The 24,447-nt window shown below is 37.3% G+C and overlaps 1 protein-coding gene across 8 annotated transcripts in view; it reads right to left on the reverse strand.

The window, feature by feature from the left end:
- The window catches only part of EFCAB5 (EF-hand calcium binding domain 5), a 114,145-nt gene that overhangs the window by 65,477 nt on the left and 24,221 nt on the right, over window positions 1-24,447 (reverse strand). For all 8 annotated transcript variants that reach the window (XM_067715338.1, XM_067715344.1, XM_067715341.1 and 5 more), the window contains exons 5-8: window positions 12,601-13,168; window positions 5,042-5,198; window positions 2,590-2,638; window positions 1,141-1,208 (exon numbers count right to left, since the gene is read on the reverse strand). In XM_067715338.1, coding sequence (XP_067571439.1) covers window positions 1,141-1,208; window positions 2,590-2,638; window positions 5,042-5,198; window positions 12,601-13,168 — 842 coding nt within the window. The remainder of the gene's footprint in view (window positions 1-1,140; window positions 1,209-2,589; window positions 2,639-5,041; window positions 5,199-12,600; window positions 13,169-24,447) is intronic.

The following is a 24,447-nucleotide window of genomic DNA, read 5'->3' on the forward strand; positions in this document are numbered from 1 at the left end:
CCTAGGCCAGAGCCGTTTTTGGGATTTCCTCAGGAAAGGCAAGGTAGGGCAGAGTAAACAGTTTAGGATTGGCTAGCTTGAATAATCTCAGCAGGCCTTGGGGTACAGGGGCAGTCCCTAGTTATCTGGTATCTATCTGGCCCTGGGTTGATTTAGTGCAGGGGAAATATTGGTTTGGTGAGTGAGATTTAAATAAGGAGGTGGTTTAGAGTATGTGCTCTGGATCACGGAGGACATATAAACAACTTTGGCCATTAGTTTGGCCCTGTGACTAATGGATGCCAAATAGACAAATACAGAATCTAAGAAAACAGAACATAATTGAGACATGATTGACAAATACTTATCTGTATGATAATCATTTCAAGGATTCCAGAAATCCTTCATATAGAACCTTGAAATTGTATATAGTGCATAGTCATCACCTTCCATGGAGCCAGGGTATAAGAGAGGAGGAGAAAGTTACCTTGACTCTGGGACTCAGAGAAAAACAAGGGGAATTAGAGGAGAGACATGAAAAAATATAAAAGCAGGCTATAGAAGACTTAGGACCCTGGTACTATTAAATTGCTTCTTTTGCTTATTCCACTACAGTAGAATCATACTTTCTCAGGTGTAATTTTATGTAGACTTCTAAGCCAAACTGCCTGAATACAAATTTCCCTAGCTCCACTAATTTTGAGACCTTGTACAAGTTACTTACCTTTTCTGTACCTTAGTGTCTTCATCTATAAAAGTAGGAATAAGGATTGCTGAGATTACCTGAGTTAATATATGGATAGCTTTGGACAGCACCTGGCCCATAGGAAATGCTTTGTAAGTTTGAAACCTCATTATTATTTGTAGAACCAGATTTCACTGAATAGAACAAGCTGGTTTTTCTTGGCCCTACCCGAAGGTGTCAGTGGAAGTTTTTCACACACATCATGAGTACCACTGACTGAAAGAAGTTGCAACATGCCTTTGATTATAAGATGTAACCTAACTTCAGAGGGGTTAAAATATTTTAAAGTGTATATCTTAGAATCGATAAAATAAGTTTTTATGCTTTCATTTAAGTTAATGTATGTGTGACATCCACCAAAAGACAACTGAAACTGGCAAAATAATTTGATTCAAATAATGAATAATGTAACTTACTTCTATAAATTCCATTTTGTTCAGTCTTGGTTCCATTGAGTCAGCAATATCCAATTGTTGGCAGCATGCTTTTAATTATGGAACAAAGGTTATTTGATAGTTTGGTTGTGATACATTCGTATTTTATATTCATATCATAGTACTCCAAAAGAACATAAAATTCTTAATGTCCATCAATATTTATAATAGAGTAAATGATATATAGTTGGGTAACATTCCAATTACTACAAAATTATTATTTTTCCTGACTTCTATTTAACTAAGCAACTCAAACACTAAAGAACATGCCTACATTTTTAATGACCATGTCAAGATAAAGCAGAAATAAATAGGCTCATCAATAGTATAAAAGACCGCAAAAATATCTGTGTTGGTTTATGCTAGCATTTATGCCAGAAGGTCCTAAAACACAACACTTCCACAAACTTTCCTTTTAAATACTTAATTTTGTCTTTAATATTTTAAAAATTAAATAAATATGAATATATTCTTTTGGTAAAAGATTCAAATAATACAAAAATATAAACAGCAAAACTTGAAATAAAGACTTTTTTAAACCTCTATTTGATATGACAATTACATGATCCTTATTGACCTTACTAGGACACATAAATTGTATGAAAGCTCATGATAAAAGAATTAATACACTGGTTTCCTCTCCTACTTCTAAGAATAACTCTTCCTGCCTATTATGGGCTGGTACATAAAAAGTTTTTTTTTTTTTTTTTTGTGGTACACGGGCCTCTCACTGTTGTGGCCTCTCCCGTTGCGGAGCATAGGCTCCAGACGCGCAAGCTCAGCAGCCATGGCTCAGGGGCCCAGCCGCTCCGCGGCATGTGGTATCTTCCCGGACTGGGACATGAACCCGTGTCACCTGCATCAGCAGGCAGACTCTCAACCACTGCGCCACCAGAGAAGCCCGAGGATTCTACATGTATATAAAAATCCATTCATTTTGCTCTTATTTCAAAATGCCAGATACAAAGAGTATGACTGATTGGATATAATTTTACTTTTCTTATGTCTAAACATTCATTATAAATAGGTACAAATGTCTGACTATTCCATATGACTTTTAGCGAAGTTGTAACTAAGCATTTATATATTGAAATACAGCACAATTTAATTTTCTTATGTCTTTACTTGTATTTCTCCTTCATATCACAGTTATGACATTATATCTTTCTTTTAAAATTCTGTGTATGTAAGCAATATTTTCTAGGAATTTGATAGGATAATAAAGGGTTATTACAAAATAGTTGTAATAAAATGGGGCACTTGACTGAAAGAATTAAAAATCACTGATTGCATCTCTGCTTTTCTACATTCTCCAACTGAAAAGAGCAAAAGAGCTTGACTACATGACTCTTCATCTTTATTCAGCATCCCTCCACCCTCAAAAAAAAGGACAGAGAAAAATATAAACACTGCAGTAACAGGCAGGCTTACCAAGCTGGAAATTTGGATTTTGAAAAAATTCATGAAGGACATTCTGAATCTGCAAATCAAAGAAAAGAGACCATATACTACTTTTCAATTAGCATATATTAAGTATTTTAGACTAAAAGCCATCTGTAGTCTTTTAATTTAAGTCCTAGGTAATTCTTCTAACCCAGGGACAGAAATAGTAATAATTAACATTTAGTTTATAGCAGATTTCAAAGTATATAAAATGCTTTTGCATATATTTCCTCACTGATTTTCAACCTTTTTGTGTGAGAACTAGGATGCTGAGCAGATCCCATTTGCCCCCTCTAAGGAAATTTCTAACAACACTCAGACATTGGGCATGACGGAGCTAAGGCAAATTTGGCAACCAGTTTGGCAATCCAAAGAATCCTCTATAATTCTTCAGTCTTCAATGACTAAAAACAAAATTTCTGAGCTCTTCTTGGTCCATTTTTTATTTTTTTATTTTTATTTATTATTTTTATTTTTATAATTTATTTTTGGCTGCATTGGGTCTTCGTTGTGGCGCGCAGGCTTCTCATTGCGGTGGCTTCTCTTGTTGTGGAGCACGGGCTCTAGGTGCAAGAGCTTCAGTAGTTGTGGCACGTGGGCTCAGCAGTTGTGGCTCACAGGCTCTAGAGTGCAGGCTCAGTAGCTGTGGCGCATGGGCTTAGTTGCTCCACAGCATGTGGGATCTTCCTGAACCAGGGCTCAAACCCACGTCCCCTGCATTGGCAGGCAGATCCTTAACCACTGTGCCACCAGGGAAGTTCCTTGGTCCATTTTTTAAAAATAAGACTTTATTTTTCAGGGAAGTTTTAGGTTCACAGAAAAATTGACCAGAAAGTACAGAGAGTTTCCATAGACTTCCTGCCCCCGACCACCACATACATAGCTTTCCTCCACTACCAACATCCCCCATCACAATGGTATATTTGTTACCATCAATGAACCTACACTGGAAACTCATAACCCAAAGTCCATAGTTTACATTAGTGTTATACATTCTATGGGTTTTGAAAATTATATGATGACATGTATCCATTATTATGGTATTGTACAGAATTGCTTCACCACCCTAAAACTCCTCTGTGCTCTGCCTATTCATCCTTATTTCCCCTCCTCACTCCTGGAAACCAATGATCTTTTTACCGCCTCCATAATTTTACCTTTTCTGGAAAGTCATAGAGTTAGAATCATACAGTATATAGCCTTTTCAGATTGGCTTCTTTCACTTAGTAATATTCATTTAAGGTTCTTCCATGTCTTTTCATGGCTTGATAGCTCATTTCTTTTTAGCACAGAATAATATTTCACTATCTGGATGTACCACATTTATTTATTATTCACCCACTGAAGGACATCTTGGTTGCTTCCAAGTTTTGTCAATTATGCTGTAAACATCCATGTGTAGGCTTTTGTGTGGACATAAATTTTCAACTCCTTTGGGTAAATACAAAGGACCATCTACCATGGCTTGATTGTATGGTAAGAGTGTGTTTAGTTTTATAAGAGACTGCCAAACTGTATTCCAAAGTGACCACACCTTTTTTTATTTTACCAACAATGAATGAGAGTTTCTGTTGGTGCACATCTTTGCTAGCATTTGGTGTTGTCAATGTTCTGGATTTTGGCCATTCTGATAGGTGTGTAGTGGTATCTCACTGCTGTTCTAATTTGCATTTCCCTGATGACATATGTGGAACACATTTTCATATGCTTATTTGTCACCTGTATATCTTTGGTGAAGTGTCTGTTCAGGTCTTTTGCCCGTTCTAAAATCTGTTATTTGTTTTCCTATTGTTGATTTTAAGAGTTATTTGTATATTACTGTTCTTTATCAGGTATGTCTTTTGCAAATATTTTCTTCCAGTCTGTGGCTTGTCTTCCTTGGTCTATTTTTAGCAACTGGAAATATGCTTGGTATTGTATCTAAGCAATAATTATTCTCACATCTATATACACCTAAGAGAACATATATAACTCTTAGAGTACAGTTATTTTTCAGAGCTAAAGACATGGTCTCTTAGGGAATTCCTTGGCGGTCTGGTGGTTAGGACTCTGTGCTCTCACTGCCGAGGGCCTGGGTTTGATCCCTGGTCAGGGGACTAAAATCCCACAAGCCGTGTGGCACGGTCTCCCCCCCAAAAAAGGATATGGTCTTTTAGTCCACAGAAGTAATTAGTCACACACATACAAAAAACAAACGAAAGCTATGTCTGTCTGTAAGGAAGAGTTTGTGAAATTCAGCCAGAGTCAATATTTTGGAAATCTACCTAGAATTTTCTTTTTAATGTTCAAGAGAAAATTGAAGAAATTGACTTTCATGGGCTAGACTTACATCAGCAGGACCAAAAATTTAGAGGGAGGTTTCTAGCACTCTGCTCAGTATCTAGCAATCACCCTCTTATCACCCATTCCACCTACCCTTCACAGATACCCTCTTCCTTACCACTATCATAGGAATCATTCCTTTGGGGTCTAGAATCCACTCATTGAACTGTTCCTGCAGAGCCTGTTTCCATGTGTTGGCCACCTTGGCTTTGACTTTGTTCATGCATTCTATTTGTTCTCGTTTCTGTTTAATATTCTCCTTCATCTTGGATACTCTGAAGGATGTAGAAACAGAAGAAATGTCAAGTTGAGACCACTGGATTTGACTCAGATTGTTCAAATGGCAGAATACAGGAGTTCAGAGCCTCATTTAAACTTTGGATCTGTCTTTTTCCATGAAATTTTCCTTCATTCAAGCCTGTAGGGATCCCTCCTTCCCCCAGCACATACTGAATTTGGCATTAATGATAAGCTGCCTTCTACTATTATTTGACTTTTTATAGAGGTAGGCCTTATTTTACTCAACTAAATACTGTACTTAAGAAGCACTAAGAATAGCTCTAGAACCTGCCACATATAAAAGCAAGGTTGAACGCACTAAAGCCTCAAGGTGGTGGGCCTCTTTTTTCCCTGGACACGTAAATCATCTTGGAAGGACTCTAATTCCAAGTCTAGGGTGGGAGCCTGGAAACTGCATTTATGAAAAGCATCTCAGGTAATTCTGATGCCTTGGACCAAACTTCTGATTTCTGTCTAGGAAAATTTATTGCCAATTTCTTTTATCCGGCCGGAGTCAAATACTTTTGACAGCCTCTGAGCATAATAGCTAACTTGTACTCAGACAGAGTTGCATCACCCAGGTTGAAAATGGGGGAAGAATGTGATTTTAGTCATTCCTATGTTTATCATCCCTACTAGGACTTCAAAACCCCAAAACTGGTTTTGATTGAAACACCAAAATGGTTCAGAATAATAAAAATAGCTGCTGGTTTCAAATACAATTTTCAAGTAATGTTTGAGTCAGGTCTTCATCTTTCAAAGAAGAGAGACTAGGGCAATCTGACAGATTTGGAAATGCAAAAGAATTCTCAGTAAGAACTGGTAAACTGGAGAACTCCAATAATCCAAAAGAAACAACTAAAATCTAAATCATTACTTTATGCCCATATAAGGCCTTCAAAATTCTCTAAGAAAAGAAGCCTTCAAAAATAAACTTTGAAGTTTGAAAATAAAAATAGGCAAGTTGTTAAATAGTGCAGAAGGGCTTGTTTCTGAACTGCTGGAAGATTAATTAGCATTTTAAAGGATGTGCTAAGTTCCTCTAATGCGACTACTAACTAGCCAAACCGCCATCACTTACCTCAGAACCCCCAGTCTATTCTTGGCTGGCTCTTCTTCTGCTCTTCCCCTACTCTTTCTCCCCCTGCTGCTTTATCTTTCTCCCTCTCTCCCTCTCTCTCTATCCTCCTCTCCCCTTTCCCCTGTCTCTATACAGCACTCTCCTCAACTTCTGTCTTTTCTGCATGATTTTCTGTTCTGTGTCTGCGTCCTTCTTCTAGCTTTTTCTCATTATTCACTCATTCACACTCACTCACTAAGTCAGTTACTTATTTACTCATTACACAAACATTTATCAAGCACCTACTATAGATTCTGCCATTATAAAGCTTAGGGTCCACTGCAGAACAGATAAGTAAGTGATATTGTGTAATAAGTACTCGGTGTCTCCAGATTCTCATGTGTATTAATCAACATAGATTAACAAAATTGAGTTTCTGTCCTATTTCCATCTGCCTGAAAAGCCTTCCTCCCTCTCTTTGTTTGACTCGATCCTCCACGTCCTTTAGGTCTCAGTTCAGACATCATTTCCTCCCTCTTATTAATGCCCACATTTAGAAACAAAACTTAGTTTTGTGCTTCAGGGCTACTGCACATGAGACTCCAAATATAATCCAGATGGATTTTTAATTTACTAGGTAACTCATTCAGGGACTGAATAAAATTTCTCTTTAGTGGTCTGCATTATCTCAAGAGGATATCTAAATTAATCAACAGAATTCCATAGCATCCAAAACTCATAACTTTGGGTAGTGTAGGGTAGCCATAATCTGTAAGCAGATTCTAAGTATAAATTCACATTTAAGGAGACCTGAAAGAAAAAAACCTGCAGTGTGGTAAAATGTAAAAATTATCACAGATTCTTCCCATTCCTGTATGCATGTCTGTCTGTATGCAGTGTAACTTTGCAGCTTTTCCCATTATGAGCTGGAGTCTATTTCTGCATCTCTTGTGTCTGTCTGTGGCCATGTGACTTGCTTTAGCCGATGGGTCATTAGCAAACATGATGGAAGCAGAAAGTTGAAAAGTGCTATAAATTATATCACAATAAAACTGGAAGAAAAAGTGCTTAAACATTGGGGTTTGCTCTCTTGTATTGAACTTAAGAGCACTTCTACCACCACCTTGGAAATAAGCCTTGGCTAGCCTGCTGGATGATGATCCAGTTACCTCCATTGCTTTTACCAACAGTCAGCCAACTAATAGACAAATGACTAAGACTATCATTGCCATTTTACCGCAATGTATGAGTGAGTCCAACTGATACCATGTGGATCAGAGATGAGCCATGAGCCCAGTCCAAAATCATGAGCAAATAAATGATTGTTTATTTAAGCCACTGAGTTTTGAGGTATTTTGTTATGCAGCAAAAGCTAACTAACGAAACAGTTTTGCCATCTTAACAACTGTTTTGAGCTTTTTTAAAGAAAAGTACAGTATAAATCTAACTGATTAAAGAAATAAAAATGCTTCCTTACCCTAATTGTGACAATCCAAATCCTATCCATCCATTCAAGCTGTGTATGGAAAATCTTCCACTCAGAGTATTTGCCTAGATTATATCAAAACTGAATGTTGTATTTCATAAAAACTGGTTCTAACCAGCTTAAGTGCATAATTGATCATGAACTTTGAGTGACCCCAGTACACCAGACCATTACTAGACCTAAGGGAGGACTCTTTCTCAACTGCTAAACAATAGAACTTGTTTTAATCAATCATGTACAAACCTATGGACTCACTCTGTCCTATATACAGTGTGATCGTCTTCAGTTGTTATAACCACTATAAAGCTCCCTTCCTAACACTTAAAAACTCCAGAATTTTCCCCTTCAGCACACTAGTCAGTGAATTCTTCACTGGTGTAGATTCCTTTGCCTGGCAAGTTAATAAACTCAGCTTTTATTTGTTTGTTTGTTTTTAAGCTCTGATGGTCTTAGTTTCACAGAGCTAAATTGGACTTCTTGCCATTCTTGGAGCATGTCCACATTATTCCTGTGATGAGTATTCCTATAAAAATACATATATGATATGTGTCTACTTAGTTATTGTACTTAACCCATTTTCTTCTGTTTATTCAATATACAGCTTATTATGAAATGAAGTTCCTGACATAAGGTTCAATGACTTAAGAAAAATCTAAGTTACTGGTTAATCAATGATATTTGAACAGCTAAATAATTAGACCTATTTGGAATTTTATAAAATGATGAAGAACATTTATTATAGCCTCCCACTTAAGTACAGATGATTAATCATAGAGATTTCAAAATTAAATACTCAATTACTCCAAATTAAGACATATCTCAAAATAATCTTATGTATCAAAAAAAACCAAGAAAACTTTCATCATTCTAAGCCAGATTAGAATATGTCAGTTAATTCATTTAACAAATATTTATTGAGCATTACTTACACAACACAGTGTTAGATGCTGGGGATTCAATGGTGAATATGACAGATGTAGTTCCTGCTCACATTACAGCAGGAGAAACAACCATTACAATTTTGATAAGTGCGATGAAGAAGAAACACAGGATGCAATGAGAGAGCCTATAAGGGAAGACCCCAACCCAAATTCATGACGAAGTGGTATTTGAGCTGAACTCTGAAGGACTGGGAGGATAAGATAAAGAGGAAGGGAAAGAAGTAACAACATGTGAAAAGATCCTGAAGTGGAAAGAAGCACAGTATGTTTGAAGAACTGAAAGAAATCCTATATGCCTGGGGTATAGAGTGTGAGAATGAGAGAGGTGGGAGCCCGGGCTAGAAAGAAAGTCAGAGACCAGGTCATACAAGAAAGTTTGTATAGGTCTAGTTAAGGATTTTGGTTTTTATCCTAAGAATAAAGGGATACCATTGAAAGGTTTCACACTGGAGAAAAATATGAAAACGTTAAACTTTAAAAAAATCACTTCAGTTACAGGTAAATGATAGAGTGGAAGAGGGCAAGATGGATGTAAACATAACAATTAGGAGACTATTGCAATATTGCAGGTGACAGATGATGGTAGCTTAGACTAGGGTGACAGCAGTGGGGAGGGTCAGAAATGAATAGATTTGAAAGAAGGAGGTAAAATCAGCAGGACTTAATGATTGACTGGAAGTGATCAATGAGGAAGTAGAAAGTGTCAAGGTTGATCCCTCTGGTTTTGGCTTAAAAATCTGGATGGATGATCAATTAAGACAATGACTTGTTGAAACTGAGATGCTCGTGAAACATCCAAGTGCACATACTGAATAGATAGTTACATGTGTTGTAATGAGGGCACTCAGGGATGGATTATGGAGTGATAGGAGAACTATGCCTTAAGGAACCTTAATATTTGAAGATCAGGTAGCAAAGAATGAACCAGCAAAGGATACTGAGAAGGATTAAACAGAGGTAGAGGGAAAACTAGTAAAGAATGATATCATGGAAGGAAGGGAAACAGCATTTCAAGGAGGAAATGGCCAACACAATTGAACACTGCTAAGAGGTCAAGTAAGATGAGGACTGCAAACTTTCCACTGGGCCTAGAAGCAGAGAGAATGTTGTCATATTGGTAAGTGACAGTTATTGAAGAGAGCCTGGAAAAAAGACCAGATGGAACAGGTTGATAAAAGTGTAGGAAGTAGGGAGAGTGCTATTTGGACAACTATTTTGATAAATTTAGCTATGTTTTAGTCATATTTCTTCAACTAGAGTGTATAAGCTCCTCATGACAAGAACCAAATTTTGTATTTCTTTTTTGTATAAGGCATGGCTCAACATTAAGCACTGAATAATTATGCCATAAATACTGATTGACTGTGAAGACTCCTCAATAAATTTAAGTTATTAATTCATTCATCTAACAAATATTTATTGAGGCCCAACTCATGCCAAATACTTCGCTCAGTGTTGGAAATATAGATATGATAGAAGATGGCATGCAATATAGTGTGCAATATGATAGAAAATAGTGTGCAATAGTGTACTTCTCTGCAACAGTGTAAAATTCTAACACTAATAATCTTTCTCTACACTTCCTTTTTAATGTTTAACTTTTAAAAAAATATATCATACAGTAAAATTAACCTTTTTTGGTGCATAGTTGTATAAATTTCAACACATATAAATATGTGTAACCATCACCATAATCAAGCTATCAAAAGTTTGTAATTTTACTTTTTTTTTTTTTTTCCGGTATGCGGGCCTCTCACTGTTGCGACCTCTCCCGTTGCGGAGCACAGGCTCCGGACGCGTAGGCTCAGCAGCCATGGCTCACGGGCCCAGCCGCTCCGCGACATGTGGGATCTTCCCGGACCAGGGCACAAACCCGTGTCCCCTGCATCGGCAGGTGGACTCTCAACCACTGCGCCACCAGGGAAGCCCTGTAATCTTACTTTAAGTGCAAATATTTTTCATTATCAATTCACAATAAGGCAGTAGTGACATAGAATATGCATTCTCAAGAATTGGAGGGATCAAGAATCAGAGGGAAAAGATGCTAAAAGAAAAGAAAATATGAAGAAAAACAAAATGACACAAACCTACCCTCCTTATCAGTTTTGCAAATTTACATGTAAGAATTATAGTCCACTTCAATTCTATACCTGTCTTTCAGGAACCCTGAGGGAAAGCAATGAAAGTATATTGCATATGTAAAATTACAAATGGCAGTGATATTTTATTTTTTAGATAAGTGGCTACCACTATATAAATTGTTCCGAATCAGTAAGAAGTGTCTTCTCTATCTATCGTACTTAGACACCAAACAAAGATGAATCCATTTTTGTCCAGGGAAGTAGGCAGATGAAAAATTTTCAGATCAGGTTGAGTCAAACAGACACTTTAACATTATCACCAGAAGATAAAGTCTTGACAAATCAAACAAAAATATTATGTGTCCTTTTTCTTGAGCATAAGTAAGGAAAACTCATTCCTAAAATGAACGGACTTCTCCAAAGCTCTCTAATGGATTGAGAACAACACAAACAGTGATATAGTTCAGAGAATTTAAAAGCAGGACTGTTTTTGCTAAGATTGCTGGGTATCCAAGCTTTAAGTCAATAGACATTGTGCTGCTGTAAAGCATCCCTAGGATTTCTGAATATTCTATAAATGCCTGAAACTGTCTTGTGTTGACATATGGATCTTGGATTTTTGCCAGAGGAAGATGAAACCCTAATTCTGATAATCTCAGCAAAGAAAGCATCTTTAAATACTTTAACTCTTTCATGATATTCCTAACAACTTTAAGACAACATTGATTGATACAGAATAAGATGAGCAAATGGAAAGACAAGCATTCTCATATAGAAACACTTGTCATTATTAAAGATGTTGATTTTCCCTAAGATAATGAATAAATTTAATCTTATTTCAATAAAAATTCCTATAACGTTTCTTTTGGTGTTCTCTCTCCCCCACTCTTCTTTTTCTCAGGTAGATGAACGAATCCTAAAGTTCATATTGAAAAGTAAACACACAAGAATAGACAGTAGTGATTAGAAAAGAACAAATATAGACTATTCAGTAACTGTTATTGGGCTCACTATGTAGCCATTTGGAAAAGAAAAAGTTGGATACATATTTTAAATCTTACACTAGGATAAATTCTAAATGGATCAATATTTTAAATTAAAATTAAAATAATTCCAGAAGAAAACATGGGACAATTCTTTTAACATCTTGAAATGAAATGTAACAATGACTCAAAGCCCAGAAGCCATAAAATAAAAGTAAATAAATTTGACCACATAGAAATAAAAAATCCTATACATGACACAAGATAAATGACAGGTGAAAAACAGGAAAATATTTGTAACTCATTCACATGCTTTGGATAAAAGGAAGAAAATTAAGAATGTATATTTGCATTTGCTTATGTATGCACTAAGAAACTCTGGAAGGATCCATTGAAAACTAAGAACAGTAGCTATTTATAGCAGAGGTGGAGCACTGCGTGGATGGAGGAAAAGAATGGGAGAGAAAGTTTTTAACATATAACACTTTATACGTTTCAGCTTTTGAACCAGGCGAACATATTACCTATCTGAAAAGTTAAATTTTAAAAAGTCCTTCCTCTCATATAGCTTACTTTCCAATGCAAGAAGACAAATAATAAACAAATAAATATACACTTGGGATCCTAGTGAGATAACTAAACTCATCAGTACAAGGAACTTACTTAATATACCTCGTTAGTCTTCACAGTGCCTCATAAATAGTGAAGCACATAGTAGTAGCTCAATAAATACTTTTTGAAGAACTATAAAGTTACTTTAAGTCCTATTTGTATGATTATGTTATTGTTCTACTTGCTTTTCAACATAAGGAGCTAGATCATCAACTGAAAATACAACAAACTGTACCTGTTGTAAGTAGTGCTTGGAACGTTTATCTTCAGGTCTTCTGCAATATTTCTCATCACCCTCTGATAACCAGACATTCCTGAGTCTTTGATGTAATTAGGGTTGTTTCTCATTAAGTATTCCCCCAAATGGTTAATTGGATCAAACTTGGTTGGAATATCAACTTCTGCCAAAAGCTTTTTCTTTTCCACTTGCATTAACATTTTTTCCATTCCAGGAACTAAGGTGGGTAGAAGTTTGTCGAGTAAATACGCACGAGTGTTCAGTGTCATATTTTCAGTATTAAACCACTCTTTGGCCAAATTATCCGTGGGGAGTTTTTCTTCAGCCTTTTTTTCTAGTTCCTTCTTCAGATTTTCCTTATCTATGATTTTCTGCTGCATTGCCTGGGCTCTTGCCTGCACTCTTTCAAAAAGATTTTTCTTCCATGACTGTTCTAGCTTTGAATTTTGTGCAGTTTGATCTAAATTGAAAATCACTTCTGCAGGTTTTCTAAATACAGTATTCTTTGAGATTCTAGAGTCCTCTAGTGAACAAGTAGAGATTTTTGGCTGCTCCAGGTTTAATTCTGAGGGGACAAAAATTGAAATGTAAGAAATATTAGAAGTAGATTTTAATCTATGTTACTTTAGAATATTATTAGAAAATTATTTTACATCCATTTACATGGTATATTCGAACACAGCTAAAAGTAACAGAAAATTAGACAGCAGTGACTTTAACCATAAGGACATTTACTGTTTTCTTAATCAGAAGCCATTCAACAGCTCAGTGTTTTTATTATGTACCTAGCATGTTTCTATTGTTCTTTATTCATTTTTTGTGCTTGTATCTCAGGATCACAAGATAGCTATTGCAGCTCCAGGCATCACTTCTTTTTTTTTTTTTTTTTTTTTGGTACTCGGGCCTCTCACTGTTGTGGCTACTCCCATTGCGGAGCACAGGTTCCGGATGCGCAGGCTCAGCGGCCATGGCTCACGGTCCCAGCCGCTCTGCGGCATGTGGGATCTTCCCGGACCGGGGCACGCATCGGCAGGCGGACTCTCAACCACTGCACCACCAGGGAAGCCCAGGCATCACTTCTTTACAGGAGAAAAGGATTGAGAACGAAGGGGCTTTCTCCTCTTGAGGTTCTGTTATATTATTCAAGAAGAGAAGATCCCAGACTCCTCACTCTAAGACTTTCCTTTACATTTCATTGGCCCTAATTAGGTTACATGCCCACCCTAGGCCAATAGCTGGTAAAGATAAAAGGGTTATTGAGAATAGTTTTGATCAATCATAATTTATTCCTTGGTCAGGGTTTAGACCAAATTTGGTCAGGGTTTAGACCAAATTCTCTGATATCAAGTGATTTCCATCTGCTACAAAACTGAAGTTCCATTGGCAGACAAAAGGTGGGAAAATGTCTGCTGAGTAGGCAGTGAAGAGAGACTACCAGACATGTACGTGTATTGGGTTGGCCAAAAAGTTTGTTCGGGGTTTTCCATAAGGTGTTACAGAAGAACCCAAATGAACCTTTTGGCCAACCCAATAAATATATTTCTTCCCACTCTCATATTTCCAACTTCTTTCATGTTGGAGATTTTAGACCAAGATAGTGGACTGAGGTCAGGACCTACACGCCCTCCCTACCAAAATCTCTAGAAATGATAGAAAAGGGTGTGTGTGTGTTTGTGTGTGTGTGTGTGTGTTTTAATATGAACATAAGAATGCTAACAACCAGTAGAAACTAACACAACATTGTAAGGCAACTATACTCCAGTAAAAATTAATTTTAAAAAAAGGACTTTTCTGGTGGGCAAAGACTCCAGTGGGTAAGACTCCACGCTCCCAATGCAAGGGGCCTGGGTTTGATTCCTGGTTGGGGAACTAGATCCCACATGCATGCCACAACTAAGAGTCCTCATGTCACAACGAAGATCCTTGCATGCCACAACTAAGGTGGCACAGCCAAAAAAAAAAAAAAAAAGAATGCTAACAATCAATTATGAAGAGGGCCTTCAGAAACTTTGAGGGTCTCTGAAAAATATAAGGTAGATGGGATTAGATTGCTTAAAGAAACTATAAGACTAAAAAGATCCAGAAGATGACTGTGAAATTTGGGAGCAGCTCTGGGCCACCTTAAGTTTAAAGGGTGTAGATACGGATAGCAGGGGAATGACTGACCTTTTTGTCTATCTTCATCCCCATTTGAGCTAATCATCGGGCACCAGAGGCATTCACCCTTGAAATGGGACAAGGGGATTCGGGCAAGAGAGGCAGAATAATGCCTCCACACACAGAGAAAATGAATTGCTGACAGACTTCACTGTCTGCATATCTTACCCCTCCTCCACAATCTGCATATCTTACCCCTCCTCCACAATCACTGGCAGCAGGCTACAGAAAACAGAAACGTCATCCAGAGAAAAGCAAACAGGGATTCCCAAATGCAAATGTAAACAGACACATAAGGATCACCAAATATTTAACGAAAACCAACTCCATGACTAAACAAATGCAATGATTAATACTATCCAAGGAAGTACCACTAATAGAACAAATATAAGGAGTTCTAAAAGAGCTGTAATTAATATCCTCAGAGCAATTAGAGGAAATTAAAAATATAGTTATATTATTTTTAAAAATTACGAGACCTTGTAAACCTAGTGCTCACACCTTGGCTTCTTTCTTTTTTTTTTTTTAATAGGATTGAAATTTTAAATTTATTTATTTATTTATTTTTGGCTGCATTGGGTCTTCGTTGCTGCGTGCAGGCTTTCCCTAGTTGCGGCGAGCAGGGGCTGCTCTTCGTTGCGGTGCACAGGCTTCTCATTGCGATGGCTTCTCTTGTTGTGTAGCATGGGCTCTAAAGTGCAGGCTCAGTAGTTGTGGCGTGCAGGCTTAGCTGCTCCGCGGCATGTGGGATCTTCCCGGACCAGGGCTCGAACCCGTGTCCCCTTCATTGGCAGGCAGATTCTTAACCACTGTGCCACCAGGGAAGTCCCCAGACCTTGGTTTCTAATATCATTCTCCAATTAAAAAAAATCAGGACTCATTGAAAAAATGGCTGATTCTAGGACTGGGGCAAGAAATATTCAAGATGAGCCTGGAGCAGAAATATACCCATAAATATATGACCAATTGACTTTTGCCAAGGGTGCCAAGATCATTCAATGGGGAAAAAATTATCTCTTCAGCAAATGGTGCTGTAACAAATGGGTATCCATATGTAAAAAAAATGAAGTTGGACCCATACTTCATGCCATAAACAAAAATTAACCAGCTCTAACAGATCTACACTGAGTATTCCACCCAACAACAGTAGAATACACATTCTGCTCAAGTGCACATGGGACATCCTCCAGGAGAGACTATATGTTAGGCCACAAAACAAATCCTAATAGATTTAAAAATATAAATATCATACAAAGTGTCTTCTTTGAAGATACAGGAGAAATCTGTGGGATTAAAAAACACACCTTTAAACAACCAATGGGTTAAAGAAGAAATCACAAGGGAAATTAGAACATACTTAGAGATGAATGAAAATGAAAACACAATATACCAAAACTTATGGGATACAGTGAAAGCAATGCTCAGAGGGAAATTTATAGCTGTTAAGTGACTACATTAAAAGAGATGAAAAATCTCAAATCAATAATCTAAGTTTACACCTCAAGGACTAGAAAAAGAAGAGTAAAATAAACCTAAAACTAACAGAAGGAAGGAAATAATAAAGATTAGAGTGGAGATAAACAAAATAGAGACTATAAAAACATCAGAGAAAATCAATGAAACCAAAAGTTGGTTATTTGGAAAGATCAACATAATTGACAAATTGCTAGACTGGCAAAGAGAAAAAGAGTGAAGATACAAAAAAACTAATATAAGAAATGAAAGTGGGAACATTACCACCAATCTCACAGAGATAAAAAGGATAACCTAGAATAAATGGACAAAAAATACACAAAAAATATCTAAACTGACTCAAAAAGAAATAGAAAATCTTAACAGACCCATAACAAGTAAAGAGATTAAATTAGTAATCAAAACCCTCACAACAAAGAAAAGTCCTGGACCAGATGGCTTCACCAGTGAATTTAATCAAACATTTAAAGAATTAAAACCTATCCTTTCAACACTCCTCCCCCCAAATTGAAGAGGACATAACAGTTTCTAACTCATTCTATGAGGCCAGCATAGATATGATACCAAAGCCAGATAAGGACACCACATGAAAAGAAAATTTCAGACTACTATTCCTTATGAATATAGATGTAAATCTTCAACAAAATATTAGCAAATCATGAGAATATTCTCCTGTCATCTTCTAAAATTACTTACTGTTTTATCACTCACATTTATATCTACAATACATGTAGAATTTATTTGCATGTGTGGGGTGAGGTAGGACTCAAAAATACATATTTTCCATTTTGGCATCATTATTGAAAACACCTCCTGTTTTCAATACAGGACTTTCAACTGGACTCTATTTCATTGGCTTATTTGTCTATCCTTATGTCAATGTCCTACTGTCCTAATTTCTGTAACCTAATTATAAATGTTGATATTTAGTAATATAAATCCCCCAGCTTTGTTGTTCTTCAAGATTTCCTTGGCTTTTCTAGGTCTTTTGCATTTCTACATAAATTTTAGAATCAAATTATTTTATATACACCCAGACACATATACAGAACCCTGCACAAATTTTTGCTAGAATTACACTGAATCTAGAGGTCAATCGAGGGAGCACTACTTTCTTAACAATATTAAGTCTTCTACTTCATGAATAAGGTATACTTTTTCATTTATTTAGGTCTTCTTTAATTTCTTTTAACAATGTTTTATAGTTTCAGTGTACAGGTTTTGTTCATTTTTGGTTAGATTTATTTTGAGATATTTAGTGCTTTTTATGCCATTAAAATTGTATTTTAAAATTTTCATTTTCTAATTGTTTGTTGTTAATATATAATAGAAATATAATTAGGTTCCCAGGACCTAGCTAGTTCAGGCTCTGATCAATAAGCTATCAGATGTTTTTTTCTACAGCCATGATTGCTGAGGTGATTGGAATGAAAAACTTAGTAAGAATCTTAAGGTTTTTTCTGATATGGCCATAGAGATGAAGTAGTTCCAGGTCTTTCAAATATTATCTACTAGTCAATTTGCTTCTCTCCACTGAAAAAATATTAATGTCAAACTGAACCACAATAGGATTAGGGCCACACACTGTTAAAGTTCTTTGCCTCTATTACTTCGTGGATTCAGGAGAAAAGAAGAAATAGATATGTAAATTATTTTGATACTCATTATTTTTTTAAAGATTTTTTTTTTAATGTGGATCACTTTTAAAGTCTTTATTGAATTTGTTACAATACTGCTTCTGTTTTTCGTTTTGGTTTTTTGGCCACGAGGCATTTGGGATCTTAGCTCTGCATTGGAAGGCGAAGTCCTAACCACTGGGCGGCCAGGGAAGTCCCCATACTCACTGTTTTTAACATAACCAGAAAGTAGTTATTGAGCCATGCTTCAATCATTAATAACTCTCAATAAATAGTACTAGTGCAATAAAAGGGTAAGAGACCAGAACCTCCTCAACTTAGAGCAGTGTTTTTATAAATCTTACATATTATGAAATATTTGAGACTTGTAAATATAATGATGATATAAGTAGCCATATATCTACTCTTAGCTTAAGAAAAAAATTACCTGTATATTAAAACCTCTCAAATACCCCTACTTTGATAGAAACACTATTCTGAATTTCATGTTTATCATTTTTCTGCATTTGTATATATTATATATAAGCAATATAATATTGTTCTTGTTTTTAATTTTTATAAAAATTATTTCATATGTGTATTCTGTGACCTTTTAAATACTTAATATTACGTTTATGAAATTCATCTATATTGATAACTGCAGCTCCAGTGTGTTCGTTTTTCACTGCTCCATAATATTTCATTATATGACTGCATTGCAATGTATTTATTCATTCTCATTTTGGGGGAGGCTATCCATAAATATTTTAAAATTCTTTTTATTTATTAAAATTTCTTTCTTAGCTTTATTGAGAGTACTCTGAAGAATACTTTTAAATTCTACCTACAGGTGGAACTTCAAGATGGCGGAAGAGTAAGACGCGGAGATCACCTTCCTCTCCACAAATACATCAGAAATACATCTACATGTGGAACAACTCCTACAGAACCCCTACTGAACGCTGGCAGAAGACCTCAGACCTCCCAAAAGGCAAGAAACTCCCCACGTACCTGGGTAGGGTAAAAGAAAAAAGAAAAAACAGAGACAAAGAATAGGGACGGGACCTGCATGAGTGGGAGGGAGCTGTGAAGGAGGAAAGGTTTCCACACACCAGGAAGCCCCTTCGCGGGTGGAGACTTCTGGTGGCGGAGTGGGGGAGCTTCGGAGCCACAGAGGAGAGCGCAGCAACAGGGGTGTGGAGGGCAAAGCTGAGAGATTCCCGCACAGAGGATCGGTGCCGACCAGCACTCACCAGACCAGAGGCTTGTCTGCTCGCCTGTGGGGATGGATGGGGGCTGGGAGCTGAGGCTCGGGCTTCGGAGCTTAGATCCCAGGGAGAGGACTGGGGTTGGCTGCGTGAACACAGCCTGAAGGGGGCTACTGCGCCACAGCTAGCCGGGAGGGAGTCCGGGAAAAAGTCTGGAGCTGCAGAAGAGACAAGAGACTTTTTATTGCCTCTTTGTTTCCTGGTGCACGAGGAGAGGGGATTAAGAGCGCCGCTTAAAAGAGCTCCAGAGACGGGCGCGAGCCGCGGCTATCAGCGCGGACCCCAGAGACGGGCATGGGACGCTAAGGCTGCTACTGCAGACACCAAGAAGCCTGTGTGCAAGCACAGGTCACTATCCACACCGTCCCTCCTGAAAGCCTGTGCAGCCCGCCACTGCCAGGGTCCCTTGATCCAGGGACAACTTCCCCGGGAGAACGCACAGTGCGCCTCAGGCTGGTGCAACGTCACGTCGGCCTCTCCCGCCGTAGGCTGGCCCCGCATCTGCACCCCTCCCTCCCCCCAGCCTGAGTGAGCCAGAGTCCCCGAAGCAGCTGCACCTTTAACCCCTTCCTGTCTGAGCGGGAACAGACGGTCTCAGACGACCTACACACAGAGGTGGGTCCAAATCCAAAGCTGAACCCCGGGAGCTGTGCAAACAAAGAAGAGAAAGGGAAATCTCTCCCAACAGCCTCAGGAGCAGCGGATTAAATCTCCACAATCAACTTGATGTACCCTGCATCTGTGGAGTACCTGAATAGAAAAGGAATCATCCCAAATTGAGGAGGTGGACTTTGGGAGCAATGATATATATATATATATTTCCCCTTTTTTGCTTTTTGTGAGTGTGTATGAGTATGCTTCTGTGTGTGATTTTGTCTGTATAGCTTTGCTTTTACCATTTGTCCTAGGGTTCTGTCTGTCCGTTTTTTTGTTTTTACTTAAAAATTTTTTTCTTAATAATTATTTTTAAATTTTTATTTTAATAACTTTATTTTATTTTACTTTATTTTATTTTATCTTCTTCTTTCTTTCTTTTTTTTTTTTCTCTCTTTTATTCTGAGCCGTGTGGAGGACAGGCTCTTGGTGCTCCAGCCAGGCGTCAGGGCTGTGCTACTGAGGTGGGAGAGCCAAGTTCAGGACACTGGTCCACAAGAGACCTCCCAGTTCCACGTAATATAAAACGGCGAAAATCTCCCAGAGATCTCCATCTCAACGCCAAGACCCAGCTCCACTCAACGACCAGCAAGCTACAGTGCAGGACACCCTATGCCAAACAACTAGCAAGACAGGAACACAACCCCACCCATTAGCAGAAAGGCTGCCTAAAATCATAATAAGGCCACAGACACCCCAAAACACACCAACAGATGTGGACCTGCACACCAGAAAGACAAGATCCAGCCTCATCCACCAGAACACAGGCACTAGTCCCCTCCACCAGGAAGCCTACACAACCCACTGAACCAACCTTAGCCACTGGGGACAGACACCAAAAACAATGGAAACTCCGAACCTGCAGCCTGCAAAAAGGAGACCCCAAACACAGTAAGATAAGCAAAATGAGAAGACAGAGAAACACACAGCGGATGAAGGAGGAAAGCAAAAACCCACCAGACCTAACAAATGGAGAGGAAATAGGCAGTTTACCTGAAAAAGAATTCAGAATAATGATAGTAAAGATGATCCAAAATCTTGGAAATAGAATGGAGAAAATACAAGAAACGTTTAACAAAGACCTAGAAGAACTAAAGAGCAAACTGTAAACAGAGATGAACAACACAATAAATGAAATTAAAAATTCTCTAGAAGGGATCAATAGCAGAATAACTGAGGCAGAAGAACGGATAAGTGACCTGGAAGATAAAATAGTGGAAATAACTACTGCAGAGCAGAATAAAGAAAAAAGAATGAAAAGAACTGAGGACAGTCTCAGAGACCTCTGGGACAACATTAAACGCACCAACATTCGCATTATAGGGGTCCCAGAAGAATAAGGGAAAAAGAAAGGGACTGAGAAAATATTTGAAGAGATTATAGTTGAAAACTTCCCTAATATGGGAAAGGAAATAGTTAAGTCCAGGAAGCACAGAGAGCATACAGGATAAATCCAAGGAGAAACACGCCAAGACACATATTAATCAAACTATCAAAAATTAAATACAAAGAACAAATATTAAAAGCAGCAAGGGAAAAACAACAAGTAACACATAAGGGAATCCCCATGAGGTTAACAGCTGATCTTTCAGCAGAAACTCTGCAAGCCAGAAGGGAGTGACAGGACATATTTAAAGCGATGAAAGAGAAAAACCTACAACCAAGATTACTCTACCCAGCAAGGATCTCATTCAGATTTGATGGAGAAATTAAAAGCTTTTACAGACAAGCAAAAGCTAAGAGAATTCAGCACCATCAAACCAGCTTTACAACAAATGCTGAAGGAAGTTCTCTAGGCAGGAAACACAAGAGAAGGAAAAGACCTACAGTAATAATCCCAAAACAATTAAGAAAATGGTAATAGGAACATACATATCGATAATTACCTTAAATGTAAATGGATTAAATGCTCCCTCCAAAAGACATAGACTGGCTGAATGGATATAAAAACAAGACTCGTATATATGCTGTCTACAAGAGACCCACTTCAGACCTAGGGACACATACAGACTGAAAGTGAGGGGATGAAAAAAGATATTCCATGCAAATGGAAATCAAAAGAAAGCACGCGTAGCAATTCTCATATCAGACAAAATAGACTTTAAAACAAAGACTATTACAAGAGACAAAGAAGGACACTACATCATGATCAAGGGATCAATCCAAGAAGAAGATATAACAATTGTAAATATTTATGCACCCAACATAGGAGCACCTCAATACATAAGGCAAATACTAACAGCCATAAAAGGAGAAATCAACAGTAATACAATTATAGTAGGGGACTTTAACACCCCACTTTCACCAATGGACAGATCATCCAAAATGAAAGTAAATAAGGAAACACAAGCTTTAAATGATACATTAAACAAGACGGACTTAATTGATATTTATAGGATATTCCATCCAAAAACAGCAGAATACACATTCTTCTCAAGTGCTCATGGAACATTCTCCAGGATAGATCATATCTTGGGTCACAAAGCAAGCCTTGGTAAATTTAAGAAAATTGAAATCGCATCAAGAATCTTTTCCAACCACAACTCTATGAGACTAGATATCAATTACAGGAAAAAATCTGTAAGAAATACAAACACATGGAGGCTAAACAACACACTACTTAATAACCAAGAGATCACTGAAGAAATCAAAGAGGAAATCAAAAAATACCTAGAAACAAATGACAATGAAAACACAATGACCCAAAACCTATGGGATGCAGCAAAAGCAGTTCTAAGAGGGAAGTTTTATACAAGCCTACCTTAAGAAACAAATAAGAAACTTAAGAAACATCTCAAATAAACAACCTAACCTTACATCTAAAGCAATTAGAGAAAGAAGAACAAAAAAAAAAACCCAAAGTTAGCAGAAGGAAAGAAATCATAAAGATTAGATCAGAAATAAATGAAAAAGAAATGAAGGAAACGATAGCAAAGATCAATAAAACTAAAAGCTGGTTCTTTGAGAAGATAAACAAAATTGATAAACCATTAGCCAGACTTATCAAGAAAAAAAGGGACAAGACTCAAATCAGTAGAATTAGAAATAAAAAAGAAGTAACAACTGACACTACAGAAATACAAAGGATCATGAGAGATTACTACAAGCAACTCTATGCCAATAAAATGCACAACCTGGAAGAAATAGACAAATTCTTAGAAATGCACAACCTTCCGAGACTGAACCAGGAAGAAATAGAAACTATGAACAGACCAATCACAAGTACTGAAATTGAAACTGTGATCAAAAATCTTCCAACAAACAAAAGCCCAGGACCAGATGGTTTCACAGGCGAATTCTATCAAACATTTAGAGAAGAGTTAACACCCATCCTTCTCAAACTCTTCCAAAATATAGCAGAGGGAGGAACACTCCCAAACTCATTCTACGAGGCCACTATCACCCTGATACCAAAACCAGACAAAGATGTCACAAAGAAAGAAAACCACAGGCCAATATCACTGATGAACATAGATGCAAAAATCCTCAATAAAATACTACCAAACAGAATCCAACAGCACATTAAAAGGATCATACATTATGATCAAGTGGGGTTTATCCCAGGAATGCAAGAATTCTTCAATATACGCAAATCAATCAACATGATACACCATATTAACAGATTGAAGGAGAAAAACCATATGATCATCTCAATAGATGCAGAGAAAGCTTTTGACAAAATTCAACACCCATTTATGATAAAATCCCTCCAGAAAGTAGGCATAGACGGAACTTTCCTCACAAAGGCCATATAGGACAAACCCACAGCCAACATCATCCTCAATGGTGAAAAACTGAAACCATTTCCACTAAGATCAGAAACAAGACAAGGTTGCCCACTCTCACCACCCTTATTCAACATAGTTTTGGAAGTTTTAGCCACAGCAATCAGAGAAGAAAAAGAAATAAAAGGAATCCAAATCGGAAAAGAAGAAGTAAAGCTGTCACTGTTTGCACATGACACGATACTATACATAAAGAATCCTAAAGATGCCACCAGAAAACTACTAGAGCTAATCAATGAATTTGGTAAAGTAGTAGGATACAAAATTAATGCACAGAAATCTCTTGCATTCCTATTCACTAAAGATGAAAAGTCTGAAAGTGAAATTAAGAAAACACTCCCATTTACCACTGCAACAAAAAGAATAAAATATCTAGGAATAAACCTACCTAAGGAGACAAAAGACCTGTATGAAGAAAATTATAAGACACCGATGAAAGAAATTAAAGATGATACAAATAGATGGAGAGATATACCATGTTCTTGGATTGGAAGAATCAACATTGTGAAAATGACTCTACTACCCAAAGCAATCTACAGATTCAATGCAATCTCTATCAAACTACCACTGACATTTTTCACAGAACTAGAACAAAAAATTTCACAATTTGTATGGAAACACAAAAGACCCCGAATAGCCAAGGTAATCTTGAGAAAGAAAAACGGAGCTGGAGGAATCACGCTCCCTGACTTCAGACTATACTACAAAGCTACAGTAATCAAGACAATATGGTACTGGCACAAAAACAGAAATATAGATCAATGGAACAGGATAGAAAGCCCAGAGATAAACCCACACACATATGGTCACCTTATCTTTGATAAAGGAGGCAAGAATATACAGTGGAGAAAAGACAGCCTCTTCAATAAGTGGTGCTGGGAAAACTGGACA

The sequence above is a fragment of the Pseudorca crassidens genome, chromosome 19 (genome assembly GCF_039906515.1).
Source record: "Pseudorca crassidens isolate mPseCra1 chromosome 19, mPseCra1.hap1, whole genome shotgun sequence".
NCBI classification, from domain to species: Eukaryota; Metazoa; Chordata; class Mammalia; order Artiodactyla; family Delphinidae; genus Pseudorca; species Pseudorca crassidens.